General features: G+C 42.5%; 1 protein-coding gene across 1 annotated transcript in view; it reads right to left on the reverse strand.

Moving 5' to 3' along the window:
* LOC310779427 (NLR family CARD domain-containing protein 3-like) overlaps positions 1-23,621 on the reverse strand; it is a gene marked incomplete at its 5' end in the record, with an annotated part of 223,235 nt that extends 199,614 nt beyond the window's left edge. The window contains 5 exons of the mRNA XM_083639960.1: positions 16,826-16,999; positions 20,635-20,808; positions 20,916-21,394; positions 21,566-22,710; positions 23,375-23,621. Of these exons, the coding sequence (XP_083496086.1) occupies positions 16,826-16,999; positions 20,635-20,808; positions 20,916-21,394; positions 21,566-22,710; positions 23,375-23,621 (2,219 nt within the window). The remainder of the gene's footprint in view (positions 1-16,825; positions 17,000-20,634; positions 20,809-20,915; positions 21,395-21,565; positions 22,711-23,374) is intronic.
* Positions 23,622-23,935: the final 314 nt, after the last annotated feature.

Genomic DNA, 23,935 nt, shown 5'->3' on the forward strand with positions numbered 1-23,935 from the left:
GCCACTCCGCCTCTCTCATGGTCCTGATAACAGCCAGCTACTCTGCCCCTCTCTCATGGTCCTGATAACAGCCAGCCACTCCGCCTCTCTCATGGTCCTGATAACAGCCAGCAACTCTGCCCCTCTCTCATGGTCCTGATAACAGCCAGCCACTCCGCCTCTCTCATGGTCCTGATAACAGCCAGCAACTCTGCCCCTCTCTCATGGTCCTGATAACCAGAGGCGGTTCTTGGCCCAGGCCGAACAGGCAGCCGCCTGGAGCCCCGTCCACTAGAGGGCCTCGCAGAAAGAATTTTTTTTTTTTTTTTTTTTTTTTTTTTAAATATTAACTGATAGACCGACAGCAATAACCGAACAACGACTTTAGCAACGGTTAATCGATTAACGGTTAACCGTTGACATCCCTAGTCCAAGGAACAAGTGAGTGTTATTATTTGTTGTTGTCTGTGTGGAATGACGTTTATACTGTGTTCTACATGCGGTGGATTCGTCCGCCATGTGGCTCCTTGTTCATGCTAAATTGCAGTGCCCGTTCGCTGTCCACTGATAGTGCCTTCATTTGAGTTATTGATGTTTATTTGTATTGTGGGAGTGCCTTATTGTTTACTTATTATTTACACATTGATGTTTATTTGTAGATTGATGTTGAGTTGAATGAGTGATCTATATTTGGTTTACTGTATAAAGATGACAAGTGACAAAGATAAAGATATGATTATGAAGATTACAAGTGATAAAGATATAAAGATGACAAAGATAAAGATATGATTATGAAGATTACAAGTGACAAAGATAAAGATATAAAGATGACAAGTGACAAAGATATAAAGATTACAAGATTCACAAAGAGAATGAGAGAGGATGCAGAGGGTCATGCCCATTGAATCTGAGGGGGGATGTAACTTCAAACAGCCTCTAAATATGGCAAAAATACGTCCAAAAATACGCCACCGGTAGGGGCCTCCTTCGTGGCTTGGCCTGGGGCCTCCAGATGCCTAGGACCCCCTCTGCTGATAACAGCCAGCCACTCCGCCTCTCTCATGGTCCTGATAACAGCCAGCAACTCTGCCCCTCTCTCATGGTCCTGATAACAGCCAGCCACTCCGCCTCTCTCATGGTCCTGATAACAGCCAGCCACTCCGCCTCTCTCATGGTCCTGATCACAGCCAGCTACTCTGCCTCTCTCATGGTCCTGATAACAGCCAGCTACTCTGCCTCTCTCTGATGGTCCTGATAACAGCCAGCCACTCTGCATCTTTTAACGTTTTGAAATTACATAAAGCCTTCACGTGATGAAAATGAGTTTATCAAGTATTTTGAGATTTTGATATATGCATATTGGACAAAGTCAAATTCCACTGTGTTATGATTACTCACTGTATTAAAATGAACCTTTAATCTGGACACTTGGGCCTTGAACTGTAGCCTAGCCTATTCATAGCATTCCATGATGTCACATGCATTTCCTACCAATATGGTGCTTCACAATACACAGCTCATTGGCTGCTTTTGTCATTTGAGTGTAATCACCTGCCAATGGATTATAATCACCTGTTATTGACCTACAAAGGACAACTGTTATACTGAATTTTGGTGAATTATCTGTCTTAACCTCTGAAAACAAGAATTGAAAATAAAAATGGAAAAGATACATTATCTTTTTAAATAAATAAATTGTAATAGGAGAGCACTCAAACTACTGCACCGTCAAACTGTTTACTTATTTGGATAGAAAATAATGTTTTGATGGAACTGGGGGTTTTAACTGTTTCTTCCTAACTGCAGCTGACGTCATCACTCATACACATGACTTGTGTATCTAAATTTTGCAAATAACTTCACAAGACCAAAACCTTCCATTTTGCTTAATGTGTATCACCTCTACTTGCTATTCTTTGGATGTCTTCCAAGAGGCCATAACCAAGGCTATTGGAGAAGTCAAATGTTTTCTGCACACACCCTACATTGTTTGGATATCTTATGCCTGATGGAACAACAGTTTACCATTAAATAATTAAATAAGCTTTCCCATTCAATAAAGAAGTATCCTAGGAATCTACCTTAAAGCCATTTAACTTTTTATGTTTAATTTACATGTGTCCAAATTTAGCCTTCCGGTCTTTGTGTTGAAAGAATTTCAAGAAATATAAATATATATATCTAAATATATATATAGTCTATTGTCAATTAAACTAGATGTTCCTCTTAGTGTTACTATGTTAATTATATTGGGTCTCATAGATTACTACTTTAATCTATTGTAAATATAAAAAAAACGCGTGCTTTTAGTTTGAAAGGCAAAAGCATTCAACCGGAAGTGAAGTTGTAAAAAATTGTTGCTAACTTCACAGGCATTCTTTCCCCACACGGAAGAACAACCAAAAACAACGAATGACAGCGTTTTCATGTGATGCCTGACAGCTAGTTTGAGTGATGCTTGACAACTAGTCTGCAGGACGATCGACAACGTTTGTGTGAGACGTGAGGCGTGATGCCTGACAGCTAGTTTGAGTGATGTCTGACAACTAGTCTGCAGGAGGATCGACAAAGTTTTTGTGTGAGACGTGAGGAGTGATGCCTGACAGCTAGTTTGAGTGATGTCTGACAACTAGTCTGCAGGACGATCGACAACGTTTTTGTGTGAGGCGTGATGCCTGACAGCTAGTTTGAGTGATGTCTGACAACTAGTCTGCAGGAGGATCGACAACGTTTTTGTGTGAGACGTGAGGAGTGATGCCTGACAGCTAGTTTGAGTGATGTCTGACAACTAGTCTGCAGGAGGATCGACAACGTTTTTGTGTGAGACATGAGGAGTGATGCCTGACAGCTAGTTTGAGTGATGTCTGACAGCTAGTCTGCAGGAGGATCGACAACATTTTTAGTGAGGCAGGAGGAATGACAGCGTTTTCGTGTGAGGACTGAAGGTGTTTCAGAGCACACTCGACGGTTTACTATAGGAGACATGACAACTGACAACGCTTTAGACTGAGGAACGATAGCCTATACTCTGACTGACGAGGATGCCCTAAAATGGTTGCCGTACGCTGTGGCTTTTAACGGGGGTGGACATGATCACACTTGGCTTTAAACACGCCCAATCTGGACGTTTGTGCCGAGTTGATGCAGAGTGCAGCGGGGCAACACGCCCAAAAACAGTGCTGTACGCAGCGCTATTCTGGCGCAAAACGGGCCTTAACGCAAAATTACCGCCTTTGCAACGATAGAGCGCCATATGTCTTGTATTTTTTCATTGCTACTGAGAAACAGCTGATTGAAGTTGTGCAAATAGACCAATCACAGCTGATTATCATCTACTGTAAGTTGGAGACGTACGCAGATGTTGCAGTGTGCGTTAAGGTGTTTTTGATCTGTCTTTTTCTGTTTATAAAGTTTATTTTGATACAACTTAATGAGCAGCTATCATGTAGATTGTTGTTGATCTCTTGCAGTAATTTCTTATTGAAAATACTGTACTATAAATCCTTTACTGCAGCAATTCTGTCACATACTATTACTTTTTCAAATACTATCACACTCATACTGTTCTCACACTTTTTCATGTCAAAGAACCCTAAACTGAAACAAATTAGACCATGAACCCATTTGATAAGATGTCATGCAGGTCCTCCATCTGATAGGATTTTAGCAGATGTTTTACGACCTACAGAAAACTGTATGAAACCAATGACCAAAATTAGTCATACATTCTGTCACTTACAGTAAGGATGGAATTATAGTGAAAATAAATTATTTTTAATTTGCTGGGGATGCTCTGGAAGCTCCTCAAAGACCCCTTGGGGTCCCCAGACCACATTTGGAAAACCACTGCTGTACATTCTATAAAGTAAAGATGAGTTATTAATTTTTGATATAGAATGTTTGCAAAATTTTTATATATATATATATATATATATATATATATATATATATATGGTTAGGGTTACTGGAGAGAGGAAAAATAATTAATCAATATCCTGTCTATATTGTATAAAGGTAGTAATACAGTTTCTGTTACACCATCTGCTGTTATATATCCTGTCATGCACCTGTCTTCCACAAACCTAGGGAAAATGCTCTATGGCAGTATTGTATTGGGGGGGACCTGTGTCTGCCAAGACTCCAGGGGCCATATCTTCCGAAAGGCGCTATCCCCTAACGCCGGGTTCACACACACGCCTAGAGCGACGCTTAAAGCAACGCCTAAGCAACGCCTAAAATTTAGGCGTCCTTGTTAACAGACGAGAGCGTTCACACATACCGCTGCCACGCTGTGCTGAAGCCACGCTCGCGCTGTGCCTACGCTGCGCTGCATTTATCGTTTAGGCGTCTGTTCTATTTTTCAGCTCTAGGCGCGCTGAACTGTCAAGCTGGCTGTTGTTTCTGGTGGACTTGGGCCATATTTTCTACCGAGTTTGCCCAAAAGGGAGGGTGGAGCATAGTGGGAGAGGAGAGCTGTCCTTCATGTGTTCCTCTATTAACGTCTTTTCTGTCAGATGTATATATACCCCCCCTGTCTCAATGCAAGTTTCACTCATGGTGTTGATGACTCATAGTCACATGATTACCCGAGGGAAAATAACAATTACAGCGGGCCAGGAAATAGACAGACATCCTCACTTGCACATTACAATAAAAAAGAGGACTCACCCATGCTATAAATCAGATCTGAAAAGTGTAAAAAAACCGCTGCTCATGTGTTCAGCGTAGCGCAGAGCGTGGCGTCCTGTGTGAACGAAAATAGGCGGCAGGCGTGCATGAAGCAATGCCTATATGGTAGGCGTCGATTAAAGCGTATGCGCAAGGCGTCGCGCAAAGCGTGTGTGTGAATCGGCCGTAATAGCATTTGCACACCTGTTTGCGCGTGCCTTAAGGCACGGAAGATAGCATTCCGCCTTGCGCCGTCCGCCAGGTGTTCTGCCGAGTTTTGCTCCACCGCACAGCAGCAAAAAAAAAAGCATCCCCACCTCACGGGAGCATACTTGTTAGGATTTATACAGAAATGTAACTGTTTAAAAATGATATAATTATCTGGTAGACGTAACCTCCCTGATTTCTAAGTTAAAACAGCCCCGAAATATGTTGGGGATGCAATTCTCGAGGGGCATGCGGAAATGTTCACGGCACCTGTCGCAAGCGCAAATTAGAGCCGTGACAATAACAGTATTTTGGGGCGCAGATCTGCGCCCCAAAATACCTGCGCAAACGGGATTTGGGCGGTCTTAACTACCAGAATTATTCACAGGCGTGGCCAGGCAAGGCTGGGCATTACGTCAATCAAAACCAATCAGATTCCCGTCTTGCAATGGCTGTTTGTGCAAGGCAAGCAAAATGCTGTAATTCTCTCCATGCGTAATAGAGTGTACTCACTCGTGCGAGGACAGAGGGAGCTTATTGACAGATCATCTGTGGTGCCAACGACCCTTCGGGTTATGAAGGTAAATAGCCTATGTCCATTGTCCAACAAGTTTTCTCAATTCATTTCCCTCTTTGCGATGTGATAAAAGTTTCTCAGTGAGTTATAGTTGATTGCCTCACTGCTAATACCCAATTTTAGCAGCATAATTTGATGTCTTGGCGTGGCATTCCACTTTCCACTGCGCAAATACCTCTCTGCGCTGGGAGCGCAGCTGTAATCTCCGTGCAGCGCACCCAGCAGAGAGGTATTTGCGCGTAAGAGGTCCTTTTCAAAGCTCTTAGCGCAAAGTAATTGCGCGCTGCTGACGATAGGGTAATGCCATCTATCCCACATTTTAGCGCTGAAACGCCTGCTTTGGCATGGGGCAGCCAATGCACAGTACAATTATCACAGGCATGCGCTTGTGTCCGCCCCCAATTTGCAGTGCGCACGGCGTTAAACGAGCACAAACGCTAAATTAGCGCTTTTGGGAAGATAGAGCCCCAGATGTTGTATTTGTCAAGAGAAGAGAAGAGTCCAGATAACTGTTTGTTTTAGAGGTAGTCTGCACCTTTGACTCTAGCCTAGAGGAAGGCTTTATGACCAAGGTCATTAACTCATTGAGTGCCATGGACGAACATGTTCGTCATTTCAAATAGTAACGTAGAGTGCCAAGGACGGACATGTTCGTCAATTGCGTTTTTTGACGGGGGGATGTCGATCTAAGCCTCTTACATCGCCTCTTACAATATGGGAGCTATTGAATGTGTCTAACCTATTTTACAGAACCCTTAGGTGGCGACAGTGCCCTCCCGATTAGACAAAGGCCAGGAGAAAAGAGAGAAGAAGTCATGAGGAAACGGAAATTGCCTCGATATGCTTGAAGCATAACGTTAGCTGTGCCTGTGAACAGCAGTCATCTGCTGCCACAATTGAGCCCCATCCGTGTCCGCTGCGATAGTCCATCCATATGATTTAGTTGCTGACACGGCGACACCAGCGTCTTTCTGAAAAGTTACATTATTCTCAGCTGGGAGCCGGGGACACGCTGTAAAAAAGCGGGGGGATGCAGGCAGCGGACTTTTCAGTGCAGATCAAACTCAGAGCAAACCGCAGCAGAGAAACTCCTCCCACCACGGAGGAGGAGGAGGAGGGGGGTGGGGCACGCAGGGCACTACAGTATACAACCATTGACAGTACACACACACCCAGGCAGCAGGCTCGATGCATAGAGAGCAAACAAGCTAGAATAGGCTATCTGATGCCCACCAGCAGTAAATCAAGACCAGCAAGAAGGTGTAGGGTCTGCGCACGCAGGGGCCAGCGCTGCTGGTTGCAGCTAAAACATATTATTTGGCCAAACAAAATTCCTTTGTTTTCACTCTTTTATTGAAGGAAATTATTTTTGAGGTGTCATTAGGCTATATCAGAAAATATTAGCTTCAGAGTCAATGATGTGCTTGAAATGTTTAATTTCACAAAAGGCTCAATATCTCAGCTTCTAGAAAAAATTTGCTGTTTTTGGCTAAATCAAGCTATCTTCTCCGGCTCATAACTAAAGAACGGAAAATGGGATCAATAAACTTTTTTTTGCAGATGATAGAAGAGAGTCTCCTCATTCTTTGTGCGTGTTCGGTGTTTACATAGTAATATCACACAATATTCTGTGGGCCTCGAGAAATCACTGAAAACGCTCTGAAACTCTGGCACTGGGAGCGTCCGTTCTCCAAAAGTGGCTGGCACTCAATGAGTTAAATACCAACCACTCCTAAACATCCTCTCAGAGCTGGTTATAATGAAATTAAATACTAACCAACAACCAACAACTCAACACAATCTCAGAGCTGGTTACAGGTGCAAACTATTTGCTTTTATATTTGGGAGCCTAGGACACATTCCCATTTTGCTCCTAAGAGGGCTTCAACAACTTGGGATGCCCATAAAGGCTAAACGGCTTTCAATGTACTGTGCTGTCTCTGTTATCATTAGCAGCACCATATATGGACGAGACACTGCTACTTATACCCCTAAGGGACCGTTCATCCCTTAGGGGCCTTTATGGAAGCTGTCACTGGAAGAAAATAGGGGAGGGTGATGCTTTAAAAAAAATTAGTCTCAGGGAGGGTACACTATTATTTTGTGTCCAGAGGAGGGTCATACACATTTGAATGCATCAATTATTTTATTGTATCTACCGTATTTATTTATTTTTGCTTTTTGGAATTCAGCAACTATACCCAACAAGACCCCTCCTGGCCAAACTTTTTAGGTATCGTTTCTCATGAAAAAGAAAAGAAAAGACTAGTCCGTCCAGTAGCCTACAAGTGCAGCTGGGTGAGGGAGAGGGAGAGAAAGGGCCACTGCGGGGGCAAGGCACCCCAAATTCATTTATAATAAACACTGGCTATCAAAACACATCGTTGTTAATACGCATATATTGTCACTTTCTAATTAATGCTCGTTACTCAATGTAGGGAAATAAGGCTTGATGACTGAACTTCTCTTACATTTCCAAGAAAGAAAAACAAACACCTGCTAGTATGTCAGCGGAAAAAAAGTGGAGGAGTGCAGAGACACCTGTTGGATGAGAGGTGCTTGGCGGCAGCATCAAATCAATTGGCAACTTTGACATTTCATCTGCACATTGAAGCCGTCTCCTCCTGTGCGTAATTCATCCAGCGGCTTTGATCTCTGTTAGAGGCCCTGTCAGAATACATTCGACTCGGCGAGTTAACGTCACAATAAGACAGTATTCTGTGTGTTATGGAACGCATCTGTACCGGTGGCCAATAACGATGCCACAACGACAACTGGGCCAAGTTAGAGAAAGCGTGTTATAAACCAGAATCCATGGGACTATCTAGTGGAAAAAACAAAACAAAAATGAAAAATCTGAGCTAGAAAAACTGGTTTTGTTGTGGAATGCGCAGTGTATGGAGAGCTGCACTGGCTGCTTTGACCGAAATATAGGTGAGCATTGCTTCTTTGTGAAGAAGGAACAGAAAATTGTATTCTACTGCGCTATCTCAATTTGGCCATACATTAATAAAATAATAATAATAATAATAATAATAATAATAATAATAATAATCAAAAAATAGTAATAATAAAACATATTTTTTTGCCTTTTAAGAATGGCGTTGCCTTTCAGCGTCCTTTTGTCGTTAAGAGAATCTTCTACTCAACCTCTCTTTGGTATAACGTTAGATAAGGACAGTGTTAGTTATGTTTCACATTCACATTCACATGTCTGAACATAGCCTGATTGGAGGCGCTGCTCAGCTGGCTCGCGTGAACAAGTGCTTTTTAATGTCGTGTTGAATGTTTTTACTAAGCATTTTTAATACGTGTTTTCTACTATATGTTTTTACCACAGTTTGTAAAACCACTTTGTTGGAATCTGTCGGAGTTTAATCCGCGAATTTACCGTGGCGTGGACGCTCTTCAAAGGGGCAGGACAATGACAGGTCCAAAGACCATAGCGGGAGTCGCTTTGGTTTATCCGAGCAAAAGGCTGTTGGATCTGCGCTCGTGCGTGTCACGGAAAGTGAGGCCAACGGACTACCATAACTTCCCTCTGGATGTAAGAAAGACGAGGAAAAAGAAGTGGGGTAGAAGAGGAGGCATACGACGGAGACTGCGAACACGGAAATCCAAACCAGCACTCCCCTCAGTGATGCTGGCAAACCTACGTTCTATCAATAAGATCGATGAAATTAGGATGAACGTAAGACACTGCTATGAATACAGATAATCTTCTTTCCTGTGTTTTAGTGAAACATGGTTACATCCCTCAGTCCCTGACAGTCAATGGCCCTTATCTTTGCATCGGCGTAGAAACTAGGCCGAGCGCCTGGCGCAGCACTGATCAGTGGGCGTGGACCAGCGCACTTGATATCTTATTGTTGGCGCTACACGCAGCCTAAAGCATTACAACCACGCCTTTTAAGCGTAAAATTATGCACCGTCATGCTCATTGGATAAGTGCAATAAACGAATCACACGCTTGCCTTTTAAGCTCCAATTCCAGTGGTCCAGCAAAACCAGACAAAGCCAAGTGCTCTGCTCCCCCCCCCCTCCCTTCATCCCGTCTGTCTGTCTCCATATATAGGCTATTATTCCATATTATTATGCTTCTCAAACCAACCAAACTGCAGTTTAAATACTGCAAGCATGTAAATACGCTACACTAGCAAGATCAAAGTGAAAAGAATGTTCTAAATGCAATTAATGCATCAGCTAGAAAAATATAGCCTATCCCTATATGATGAGATTAATTAGATTGGTGAAAGTTTGTCAAGAAAGATATCATTTTCTCTCTCCTGCTGCAGGTAGGATGATGCACATAAATATAGCCTACATTATGTAAAGTCATTGCATAAATGTGTTTTTATTGTAAAACTAAAATGTGAAGTAGAGCCAATTTATTGGAGCGGACATCACAGTAGGACATGACAGTAGAAGCGCGTTACGCTATCACTTATCTAAATCTGTTACATCGACGAGGGATATATATAGGCCCAGGATGACATATAGGTTTCACATAGGGTGGTGTTTTCATTTCGATGTTTTATCTGGTCCAATATTGAAATGTTCTACAATTGCAGGTTGTGTTACCATTACACAAAATTGAGATCTACTTTCATATCTGTTTCCCCTCATTTGGTTGCTATTTAGTAGCGAAATGGAGTAGCACAATGCATGCTGGGACATGCCAGGCAGTGAACTTACAACTTTTTTTCCTATGGGACGTGTGTTGTGTCTGTCTGCAGCGAGGGAGTCAGAGAGGAAGTCGTATTGTGCCTGTCAGACTGAGGAGAGAGAGGGAGTGACACAGATAAGGGTGACAGAGGAGAGCCAGAGGAGTGCTCCGCACAATCAGCGCACTGAATAGGCCTGGTTTTCAAAAGCGCAAAGCGCTAAATTTACGCCAGTTGGGAAGATATCATTAGGCCGATATTTAAGGCCGAAACGCCCATTCTCGCCCATTCAGGGAGTGCGCCACGCCCATTCAGCGTAAAGCGCATTTACCAGCCTATAAAGCCCTGTTGATATCTTCCCGAGGCAGGCGCAAGGCACGTTTTTTAGCGCAGAAGGCCCGTTTTAGCGCCGAAGGCCTGTGGGAGAATAGGGGCCAATGAGTGCATGTACATGCACACAATAAACTGTTTATTCACGGATTTCTGGAGTTACCTGATTATTCAAGTGGTCATGTAAACGGCATACACCGATAAGCTTTATACGTTTATAGTAATAAACGGGTTAAGAGAAAACCGATAAACACACCTAGGTTTCTGGCCAATAATCGGTCTTCTCTCTGCATGTATACAGCATGTACACGTTGCGGGAGAGAGAGACAGCTGGAGACGCGCGCTGCTCACTCACTCACTCACTGGCCCCTTTCTGCTTCTTCTCCCCGGCCTCCTTGATGAGATGAAGGTGAGCAGCATGGAGCTCCTGCAACAGGCGTTTCCCGACCTGCTGCCTCCCAGTTGCCGCACTGCTATGTTGTAATGTGGATACAGGAGATGACGAATATTTGTCTCGAATTGCGAATAGAACGACGCATTAATAAAACGCATTGGACTCAGTGTGCAAGCCGTGATCTGTGTGTGACGATTTTTTTCAGATGACGGATTAAAAATATTTATACGAACAAAACGTAGCCTACTCAGCTGTTCAAAACACAAGTTATCCGCCACTAAAGACCTTAATTCTCTCCGTTTTCTGACAGCTATTTAAATTCAGTTGGGTCAAGATCTGTATCGTTCATGTTATTTGACGTGCTTCAGTCGCCTGCCTGTCTCTGTGCTCTATGCTTGGTAAAGTTGGAAATATATGACAAATTCACACTTCTTCCAAAGCGACGCCTCCCTAGTTAGACAACGAGATACAAACTAATTTCCACCTAAACCATCCTCCGAGCCGGACAAAGAAGTAATGAAAATGTGATTTTGCATTTTGCAACTTCTTTTGTTGTTTTATTGCGGAATTACCGCTGCCTTCTAGAGAGAAATCCGACTAATTGACTGAATCATGTAAACCCGGGTAAACAGATTATCCAATCTAATTAGGGGTTCCAGCCGCTTTGGGGCTAGTATAATTGTTGGCCCCTATCTTTGCATCGGCGTAGTTTCTAGGCCGAGCGCCTGCCGCAGTGGGCGTGGACCAGCGCACTTGATATCTTGGTGTTGGCGCTCCACGCAGCCTAAAGCATTACAACCACGCCTTTTAAGCGTAAAATTATGCACCGTCATGCTCATTGGATAAGTGCAATAAACGAATCGCACGCTTGCCTTTTAAGCTCCAATTCCAGTGGTCCAGCAAAACCAGACAAAAGCCAAGCGCTCTGCCCCCCCCCCCTCCCTTCATCCAGTCTGTCTGTCTCCATTTATAGGCTATTATTCCATATTATTATGCTTCTCAAACCAATCTAACTGCAGTTTAAATACTGCAAGCATGTAAATACCCTACACTATAGCAAGATCAAAGTGAAAAGAATGTTCTAAATGCATCAGCTAGAAAAATATAGCCTATTAGATTGGTGAAAGTTTGTCCAGAAAGATATCATTTTCTCTCGCCTGCTGCAGGAAGGATGATGCACATAAATATACCCTACATTATGTAAAGTCATTGCATAAATGTGTTTTCATTGTAAAACTAAATGTGAAGTAGGGCCAAGTTATTGGAGCAGACATCACAGTATAGCAGATGACAGTAGAAGCGCGTTCCGCTGTCACTTATCTAAATCACGTTAAATCGACAAGAGATATATATAGGCCCAGGAGGACATATATGTTTCACATAGGGTGGTGTTTTCATTTCAATGTTTTATTTGGTCCAATATTGAAATGTTCTACAATTGCAGGTTGTGTTACCATTACACATTATTTAGATCCTCCCTTAATATAGGTTTTCGGCTCATTTGGTTGCTATTTAGTAGCGAAATGGAGAAGCACAATGCATGCTGGGACATTCACATTGCAGTGAACTTACAACTTCTTTTTTCTATGGGACGTGTTGTGTCTGTCTGAGCGAGGGAGTCAGAGAGAGAGAGTCGTATTGTGCCTGTCAGACTGATATGAGCAAGAGAGAGGGAGTGACACAGAGAAGGGTGACAGAGGAGCGCCAGAGGAGTGCTCCGCGCAACCGGCGCACTGAATAGGCCTGGTTTTCAAAAGCGCAAAGCACTAAATTTACGCCAGGTGGGAAGATATCATTACGCCGATATTTAACGCCGAAACACCCATTCTCGCCCATTCAGGGAGTGCGCCACGCCCATTCGGCCTAAAGCGCATTTGGCAGCGTAAAGCCATATTGATATCTTCCCGAGGCAGGCGCAAGGCACGTTTTTTAGCGCCGAAAGCCCGTTTTAGCGCCGAAGGCCTGTGGGAGAATAGGGGCCGTTATGTTCATTATTCTTATTCTTATTCTTCTGAGTGCTTTTCTTCTTTCTTAAGCATTTGTTCTAGGCTAATTGAACCCTTGGTATTACCGCTTGCGGCTATATCTTAATATTTTATTTAATGGCCAGATGTGGCCTTTCTTATCTCATAGTGCAAGTCGAGTTGTTTATATGTGCTCTACCTAATTTTGTACATTCATGATGCCCTCGTGCTGCCTATGATTTTATTGAGTGAACATTGTTTTCATCATCATATTTTTCCTATCACTTGTGGATTGTCAAAGAAAAATATATTTTGATCAGAGAATGGTCACAGCTTTTTATTTCAGAGCGCTCCAAATCACTCCAGTGACCCCCCCCCCCCTTCTAAATAGCATCCCCAAGAACTGAGTATTATGTTCTGAATTGTGAAGACCTATGCCACTGGTCCATTTTGTGAATGTACTCTACTGCACCACCACTATTTGTGTCCTTGTACCATTTCCTTATATGTGGACATAAATAAATAGTTAAAGGTCCCAATTCGTGCAGCTGTAACCTCTTAAAAACGTGTGTCTCTCGTCCACAAAACATGATTCTGGATTAATCTGTCGAAAATACAGCAAGCCCGTTTGCTGTGACGGAGTTGTCCCTTCCTCATCTCGTCGCGTCCCAAGAATGGTTGGTTTTGCTAATTTATTCAGAACCAACAGCTCCCATTGGTCGCTGGGGAAGAGCCCGCCCCAGGCTCCCAGCGGCCAATCAGATTAGCGTCTGTGGACCAGCACGCTAGGTTGCGAGTTATCGTTAACTTAACGGTTACTACGCTAAAGAGGACATCTCAAAATGCCTAGACTTACCGAATGCACCTCCGCAGCTGCTGGATCACGTACAGCCGGCGTTGCTCCAGCTAGAAGTGTTAATTTTGTGGCTATAGACAAAATGGTGCAGATAGCTTGTGTGAGATACACGCGCGCAGTATGCAGAAGGAAGCTTGTGACGTCCCAATTCCCAGCCAATTCCCCTCTCGGCAAACGAAGCGTTTGGGGGTGTGGCTTGGAGGAGGCTGCAGGGGGACGCTGGATAGGGACAAATCCAACTCTGGCAGTTCTGAGCGTGTGACCACTCATTACAGGGAGGGCTGACAGCAGTATATATGCATTTACAAGTAAAAACAGCTTTTGCACGGAATGGGACCTTTAAAATGTGTGTGGCCAGGGTCTGTTGTGTTTATTATTTGTTAATTTAACAGATCTTCAGTTCTTCAGTTTCATGAAGAAACATTTTTCAGCCATCTTTGTTCACAGTAGGATTTTAATAAATATATGACACATACATGACCTTTCTATTTAAATAGGAATTTAATGTTTTCATTTTAGGGGAATTAAACACACACTTACACTTCCTCAGACCTGGTTTCAACATCTGCACTCCACCATGATCCACACTGTGGGAACATTTACATAAAGTCAGATCAATATAATATATTTGATAAACAAACAATAATCATCATTCCTGAGCTTATAGTATGACAGAAAATGTGTCTTACTCAGCCTTCTAGCAGACGCTGTCTCTCCATACCTGAGAGATTCCATGCTTTTTCCCTTTTTTTTCTCCCCTTTTATTTAACCAGGAAAGTCATTGAGAACAAATTCTTATTTACAATGGCGACCTGGCAAAAGGCACGGCCTCTTGAGGGAGAGGGGTAGGGACTACAATAAATTAAAAAAGTAAATAAAATGACAACGGCACATATCCAAATTGTTGGATGCAGATTGTTCCAGTCACTGGCTGCAGTCTCCAGTGTGACACAGAAAATGTGTGTAACTCTCAGCCTTAACAGACGTTGGGCTCTATTTCCCCCTGGCCTTAAATTTGCATTTATGGCTGGATGCAGAGCTATTAGTGGGCGTGGTCACACGCATTCCCTATTTTTTCTAATAATGCCAAGAAGTATTGGATTGGTGATCTCCAGTAAACCAATCACATTCTTCCCTTCCAACCTCCGATCCGCGGAGCGACTCCAGTCCGGTCAGAAAAGCCCTAGAAGCAAAAATCATGTAAGTCAGGAGGGGAAGAGAAGATGACTGGCAAAGATGTGAAAGAGAGAGTGAGAGAGGGGGAGAGCGAGTGAGAGAGGGGGAGAGGGAGTGAGAGAGAGAGGGGAGAGAGAGAGTGAGATAGCAGCAGGGAGAGTGATTGAGAGTGAGAGGGAGAGAGTGAGTGAGATAGAGAGTGCAAGTGAGTGAAAGAGAGAGAGGGAGAAGTCTGTATCAGACGAGCATGCAGACACAACTGAGAGTTGAGTTTGGAAAGGCATGTCCGCAAAATAGGATAACGCCGTGGGTGCAGTGCTGTAGTGGTAAAAAAAAAGGTGGGTAAACTATACTTTTGACTCGAGGCAGCTTTCTCACGCGGCACCGGCAGTGTTATAACGGCGGATAAATAAGCTTCCGTGACCGATATACAAGACAAAATATGAGAGTATATATAACAACTTAATCTGAATCATATAGCCCTATAAGGTATATCAGGGGGTTCCCCCACATCTCTGAGTAGCCAGCCAGATAGAAAAAGTAGCTGGCTATGGGATGGGCCTTGCCCCTCAAGGGGGGTCCGGGGGGATTCTCCCCCGGAAGATTTTTTTTTTTACATTTTAAAGTAAAATTCATCAACCTGGTGCATTTGAGAGCAAAATGAACTACACACATCTCTAATGTGTTGTGACTTTACAAATAATTAGGCCTAAACAATCAATATAAAATGTATTTATTGAACATTTGTTGAATCTCTCCAGGTATGAAAAGTTAAATTATACAGTAGGTAGCCTACTTTAAAGGACCTAGTATGAACCCAGTATATACAGTTTGAAGAGTAATATAGTTCTCTCTCTCACACACACTGTAGGCTACCTGTGATTGTCAGCTTCAACTTTATAGCTAAAAGTATGTAGACAGATTGAATCTGTGATTCTTGAATACCAATATATAATTCAAACTGTCCACAAACACATTGGGCAAGGATAGGTAGACAACATACTGTACATGGAAATAAAAGTGGTTCTGCCACTCTGGCCACTAAATTTTAGTCAGCCAATATTTATTTATACAGATCTCGGCACAACAAACACCAGTATGTTTCTAGATAGTTTTCAACATGGTCGTATTATATTGGCTTTATACAGTAGCACCTGGACTATTCAAGTCGACTCGCACGCACCTAATGTTACAAACTTTACTTGATCAGAGGGAAATCAATCATGTTTCTTACACCAGTGATTCACTCTTCAGTTGTAAAACGGTGAGCCTATATGATTTTCCCCACTCCGGACACACATTTTTAACCAACCTTTACCTTACCTATGTTCAGCTCACCATGAGCTGGTCTCCAAATGCGCATTGCGCATCGCTGGCACAATGGCACCGTTAAGTTGTTTGAAGGGAGCGCTGTCTGGGCAGGCAAGCACAGCTCGATAAAGGCACCAACGTGACCGGGGCCGTGTACCTTTCCCGCGGAGCGCTCCACAAAAATAGGCTACGGTTCGCGGAGATCCTGGTCAGTGCCATGCCCATGTGTAATCTTTTTTCTTTTCTTTTGGTGTGTGATGTGCTTGGTGTGGTCTCCGCATCAACGGAGTTTACGCGAACGTGTTAAAACTCGTGCAATAATAAGTGTGCATAAACGATTTAAACATGTGAGTAAACGATCTTAAAAGGTGCCTAAACGCTGCAGAGCATTGAAAAAGGTACGTAAACGCCGTTTACGTGCGTTTAGCCACCACTACAGCCCTGCGTGGGTGCAACACCAGTGTTAATAAGGCCTGGTTTTGAAAAGCGTTAACCACAAAATTAACGCCCGTTGGGAAGATCGCTTTAGGCTGGTATTTAAGGCCGAAACACCCATTCTGGCCTATTCCTAAGTCCACTTTAAGGCCAGGGGGAGAATAGAGCCCCTGGTCTCTCCATTGCTGAGAGATTCCAGTCTCCACTATGTCAGAGAAAATGTCTGTGACTCTCAGCCTTCTAGCAGATGTTGCCTCTCCATACCTGAGAGAGTCCAGTCTCCAGTGTGGATCCTCCATTCCAGCAGAGAGCAGCTTCACTCCTGAGGCTCCTGGATGATTGTAGCTCAGGTCCAGCTCTCTCAGATGGGAGGGGTTGGAGCTCAGAGCTGAGGCCAGAGAGGAACAGCCTTCCTCTGTGAGCAGACAGCCTGACAGCCTACACAGATACACACACACACACACACACACACACACACACACACACACACACACATGTGCGCGCAAGAACGCACACACACACACACACACACACACACACACACACACACACACACACACATAGCAAGCAAAATTGTACTGTCTCAAATGAAAATAGTTGAGCAAGTCATCAGCTCTGTGGCTTCATTTGGTTCAGTTTGACTTTTCCACTTTTCTGACAGAATCTTTGAAATCATTTCTGCTATTTCAGGTTTCAGCAACTGATGCTGCAAGGAGTGGAAATAGTGAAGTATCTTCATGGAAAGTAATTCACATAAGCTACAAAACAAACAAACATTACTTTCAGAAAATTTAGAGAAAGTTGTACTCACACAAGTACAATCTTTTTTAGATTATCATGGCATTCTTGAGGTATTCCAGTCTGGTTTTAAAGCCCTTCACAGCACTGAAACTGCACTTTTATAAGTTTTTCATTATCTTTTTATGGCAACTGAATCTGGGGACTCTGCCATTCTTATGCTTTTAGACCTCAGAGCTGCATTCGACACAGGCTCCCGCCTGGAGCACTGTGTCGGCATCAAAGGCACTGCCCTGGAGTGGTTCAGGTCCTACTTGTCTTCTGTCAGCCTTGGTGACTCTGAGTCCTCCTCAGCACCCCTCCCCTGTGGGGTCCCCCAGGGTTCAATTCTTGGGCCAATCCTCTCTCTATTTACTTCCCCTCAGATCCATTCATACAGGAAGTACGGCATCTTGTTCTACTGCTACACGGACGACACACAAATTGCCCTGCCCCTGGAATGCACGGATGCAACTCCATGAACCCTTTGTTGAACTGTCTACGGCAACTGAACGACATCAGAGCATTGATGGCCTTAAACTTTTTCAATTTCAATGACAGTAAAACTGAAGTGCTGATGTTTGGTCTCAGTGGTTCCCTTCACATGGACTTGGGCCCTCTGGAATTATTTGTAAGAGTCACTGTAACCAACCTGGGTGTGAAACTGGACAGTGATTTTCAACTTGACAAACTGATTAACTCTGTCCTCAAATCTAGCTTCTTCCAGTTGGGGCTTTTATCTAAGGTCAATTCCTTTTTAAGCTTTCTATCTAATCATGCCTTAAACCACACCTCTACTCCTTGGCCTTTTAATTAACTCAGTATGGGAGTTGCGTTTTTATTTTTTATTTTATTGTTACTTTATTTGAATTTCTGTCTGACTACCGTAGTCCCCGTGTCTATTATTTTGTGTGTGCTCAGTATTTTCTTCTTCGCTGTTGTTGTTTTTTTGTTTTTATTGTTGTCTTTGAGTGTTTGATTTTTTGGTCAACTGTGTTGTTTTAAATGTGCTTTATAAATAAAGTGGATTAGAATGGATTGACATCACAACTAGTTTAAAACTCATGTTCAGGTCAGAACAGACCTTAGTTTGAATTGAAAAAGTTTATGGGGCGGCTTTAGCTCAGGAGGTAGAGCGGGTCGGCCAATGACGCAAGGGTTGGCTGTTCGATCCCCACATCCTCCTTGCCTCGTATGAGGGGCCGAACCACCGGTACGAATGGTGTGAACGAATAATGATTCTGTGAAGCGCTTTGAGCACTTGGAAAGGCGCTATATAAATCCAATCATTATTTATTATTATTATACATATCAATTCAAGGTAACACTTTACAATAACGTACACAAATACTATAGTGGTTACTAGTAAACTAACCATTAACTAATAGCCAGTTAATGAGTAGCTAATAAAAAATTTGGCATTAGTCAATCACTAGTTAATCATAGTTAATGAGTAGGTAGTCATTAGTTAATGATTAGTATCTAATTTCCTGAGTAGAGTAGTTAATCATTACCTAATGATTACTAAATGTCAGCTCGTGAATAGAGTAGTTAATCATTACTTAATGATTCCAAAATGTCAGTGCGTGAATGTATTAATTAATCATTAGTTAATCATTAGTCAAGGTCACATTGTGAGTATAGTAGTTAATCTAGTTCATGATTAGTTGTTAGTTCCTTAGTAGAGTAATTACTCATTAGTTAATGGTTAGTCAATGGTTAGTTTGGGAGTATATAGTTAATTGTTAGTTATTCATTACTTAATTACTTAATTATTACCTGTCCATTAGTTACTCTTTTTGTGTACCCTATTGTAAAGTGGTGCATCATACTCAGTAGTTTATGAATACTGAATCATTTCTTAATTATTATCTGTCTATTAGTTAGTCTTTTTGTGTACCCTATTGTAAAGTGGTGCATCATACTCAGTAGTTTATGAATACTGAATCATTACTTAATTATTACCTGTCCATTAGTTACTCTTTTTGTGTACCCTATTGTAAAGTGGTGCATCATACTCTGTAGTTTATGAGTACTGAATCATTACCTGTCCATTTGTTACTCTTTTTGCACCCTAATATAAAGTAAAAGACATCCTTATCAAATAAACACTCCCTCCAGGTCCGATTCGAACCCTGAACCCCAAGATTGTAAGTCTGGTTCTCTACCATCTGAGCTAACCAGCCTGTTGCTTGTTAGAGCCATACTATCTAATGTAGAGCCGGAGACCAAGTATTATAGTTTAAAGGTATATTCCACCCAAATACTACTTTCTGTCCAAGTACTTACAAGTACTTAGACATAAGTAGTATTTGGCTGAAACATACCTAAGTACTTGGACATGAAGTAGTATTTGGATGGAATATACCTTTAAAACTATAAGTACTTGAACAGAAAGTAGTATGTGGATAGGACATAATACTTAGTCTCTGACCCTACAGACCTATAGTATGGCTCTACCAAATAACAGGCTGGTTAGCTCAGATGGTAGAGAACCAGACTTACAATTTAACAATCTTGGGGTTCAGGGTTCAAATCTCACCTGGAGGGAGTGTTTATTTAATAAGGATATCTTTCACTTTATATTAGGGTGCGAAAAGAGTAACAAATGGACAGGTAATGATTCAGTACTCATAAACTACAGAGTATGATGCACCACTCCACTTTACAATAGGGTACACGAAAAGAGTAACTAATGGACAGGTAATAATTAAGTAATGATTCAGTATTCATTAACTACTGAGTATGATGCACCACTTTACAATAGGGTACACAAAAAGAGTAACTAATGGACAGGTAATAATTAAGTAATTAAGTAATGAATAACTAACAATTCACTATATACTCCCAAACTGACCATTGGCTAACCATTAACTAATGAGTAATTACTCTACTAAGGAACTAACAACTAATCATGAACTAATGATTAACTACTATACTCACAATGTGACCTTGACTAATGATTAACTAATGATTAACTAATATATTCACGCACTGACATTTTGGAATCATTAAGTAATGATTAACTACTCTATTCACGAGCTGACATTTAGTAATCATTAGGTAATGATTAACTACTCTACTCAGGAAATTAGATACTAATCATTAACTAATGACTACCTACTCATTAACTATGATTAACTAGTGATTGACTAATGCCAAATTTTTCATTAGCTACTCATTAACTGGCTATTAGTTAATGGTTAGTTTACTAGTAACTACTATAGTATTTGTGTACGTTATTGTAAAGTGTTACCCAATTAAATTGAAAAAAAAAGAAAGTAAATGGATCTGACCTCAGAATCTCCAGTCTACAGTGTGGACTCTGCAGTCCAGCAGAGAGCAGCTTCATTCCTGAATCTTGCAGGTCATTGTTACTCAGGTCCAGCTCTCTCAGACTAGAGGACTGGGAGCTGAGAACTGAGGCCAGAGCTTCACAGCTTCTCTCTGACAGATTACAGCCACTCAGCCTGAAGGAGCATTAGAAGACAAACAAGAACATTGAAAAGACGTTTTATTCTGCATGAATAAGGTGCAATAGATCTGAATGAATCTATTTGGTTTTCTAGACACTTACACAGATTTATTGGAGGCTTTGACCACTGGCAGGAGCCTAAGAAGAGCCTCCTCGGAAGCAGAGTATTTCTTCAGGTCAAACCCATCCAGGTCTTCTTCAGATGACAGTAAGATAAAGACCAGAGCCGACCAATGAGCAGGGGAGAGTTTTCCTGTGGAGAGACTTCCTGATCTCAGGTACTGTTGGATCTCCTCCACTAGAGAACGGTCATTGAGCTCATTCAGACAGTGGAACAGATTGATGCTTCTCTCTGGAGACAGATTCTTCTTGATCTTCTCCTTGATGTACTGGACTGTTTTCTGATTGGTCTGTGAGCTACTTCCTGTCTTTTTCAGCAGGCCTCGTAGGAGATTCTGATTGGTCTGCAGTGAAAGACCCAGGAGGAAGCGCAGGAACAAGTCTAGGTGTCCATTTGGACTCTGTAAGGCCTTGTCCACAGCACTCTGGTAGAGGACATTTAGTTTAGATTTGACTCCTACCTTCAGAGACGAGGATTTTGATTGTGGTTCTGACAGCAGATTGACACCAGAGTCGATGAATGAGACGAGGACATGAACAGCAGCCAGAAACTCCTGAAGGCTTAGATGGACAAAGCAGAACACTCTGTCCCCATACCCACCACGCTCCTCTTTAAAGATCTGGGTGAACACTCCTGAGTACTGTGAGGCTGCTGTGATATCAAAGCCACACTCTTTCAGGTCTTCTTCATAGAAGATCAGGTTGCCTTTCTCCAGCTGCTCAAAAGCCAGTTTTCCCAGATAGAGAATCATCTCCTTATTCTCTGGCGTCCACTGTGAATGTGTTTCAGTTCTCCCATGAAACTTGACGTTCTGCCGTTTGGTCTGAATCACCAGGAAGTGGATGTACATCTCAGTCAGGGTCTTGGGCAGGTCTTCTCTGTTACTGGTTTTCAACACAGACTCCAGAACATTAGCAATCATGTAGCAGAAGATGGGGATGTGGCACATGATGTGGAGGGTTCGTGAAGTCTTGATGTGGAAGATGATGATGTTGGCCTGCTCCTCATCTCTGAATCTTTTCCTGAAGTACTCCTCCTTTTGTAGGTCATTGAAGCCTCTCACCTCTGTCACCACGTCAATGTACTCAGAAGGGATCTGATAGGCTGCTGCAGGTCGGGTGGTCATCCATATGCGAGCTTTGGGAAGCAGTTTCCCCCTGATGAGGTTTGTCAGCAGCACGTCCAGTGACGCTGACTCCGTAACATCAGTCACGATCTCATTGTTCTGGAAGTCTAGAGGAAGTCGACACTCATCCAGACCATCAAAGATTAACGCAACGTTAAACTTGTCAAACCTGCAGATTCCTGCTTCTTTGGTGTCAGGAAAGAAGCGATGAATAAGTTCCACCAAGCTGCACACTCTATCTTTCTGCAGGTTCAGCTCTCGGAAAGTGAATGGAAATGTGAACTCTATATCCTGGTTGGCTTTGTCTTCAGCCCAGTCCAGAGTAAACTTCTTTGTTAAGACTGTTTTCCCAATGCCAGCCACTCCCTTTGTCATCACTGTTTTGGTTGGTTTATCTCTTCCAGGTAAGGGTTTAAAGATGTCTTGACATTTGATTGGTGTTTCTGGTCTCTGGCTTCTGGATGCTGCTTCAATCTGTGTGATCTCATGTTCATCATTGACACCTCCACTCTCTCCCACTGTCATGTCAAGCTCTGTGTAATTCTGATTCACAAGTGTTGGGTTTCCTGCTCTAGCAATCCCATCAAACACATACTGAAAGTTCTCCTTCATATTCCATTTGTGTTGACGTTGACACTCTGCAGACGTTTCTAAATGAATAAACAACAGAGTAAATCAATGAGAGGCAAGTAAAGAGTAATGCAATCATTAACTGATCATTTACACATTCACAACTCAACAGACTCTATTCAGCTCATTAGTGCTGCAGGTTGACAACAGGTCTTGACTGGTGTAAGGTATAAGGTAGCTGTTGTTGAGTCGGTTATTATTACTCAACCAGGACTTGCATGCAACCAATCAGATTCCACACTGTGCTGATCCCCATAAAGCTCTAGTTGCACCAAAAACGTATATGTTAACCAAGCAGCTAGATGCACTTATCATTTGCTGCTGTTTGTTATGTGCATGTATGTAAACTAGTTTGGGGAAAACCTTTCAGACAATACACACATTGTATGAAAGCCCTGGTACCCCTGAGGTTCTTTACTGGGATTATGGATAAAGTAATGTACAAGGTGACTAAAGTGAGAATTTACCAACTGTCTATTACATTCCATAGAAATGACATCAACACAAATACAATACAATGGCGACATACTCTCACAAGCCTGCCTGTCTCTCTGCACATCTATTGTCTCGATGTAGGTCAACAAAAGTAGATACAATGACAGCCTGCACTTTATATAAGACATAAGTTTAATGAGTTCTATCTTTTTTCAAATGTCCCCTTTTTTAATCTTCCCATGACTTAACTCTGCATTAGATCCTTCCTGTTGATCTTCATCAAAACCTTCTCGGTCACCACCAGCATGTTTTCGCTGTAGGTCCGCTCCATCTCATCCACTGTGTCCAGCCTGTTTGCCTTCTCCAGTCGGCATATTGGGATTTTTGGGAAGCCTCCCAGGCTGTCAGCCTGCTGCAGGAACCACTTGAACTTCTCAAACTCTGCCTCTTTCAAATCCTCCAGCGTTTGCAAGAGCTTCTCTTTATCCGTCGCCATCGTTGCTCCCTGGTAAAATCACAGGAAATATTCAACTGCAAGAACCAACTTTATTCACTATAAAATGGGAGAAAGCTGTACGACAGGGATACTCAACTTGCTTTGCCCGGGGGCCACTTTCGTGAAATGATAGAAGGCCAATGGCCAGTTAATAAACAAACAATATACATTATTCTGTAGCGGATTGTATGTTTTTGGGGTGTCAGCCAGAATTTAGTCTGACAATGTTGGGCACACCGGATAGTTAGTTAGGTTAAGTACATACATAAGTGCCTGGGTAGCGAGCAGACGGCGGTATTTGACAATTTAGCAGC

This window comes from Poromitra crassiceps, assembly GCF_964638095.1.
Source record: "Poromitra crassiceps genome assembly, chromosome: 7".
In the NCBI taxonomy this organism is placed as follows: domain Eukaryota; kingdom Metazoa; phylum Chordata; class Actinopteri; order Beryciformes; family Melamphaidae; genus Poromitra; species Poromitra crassiceps.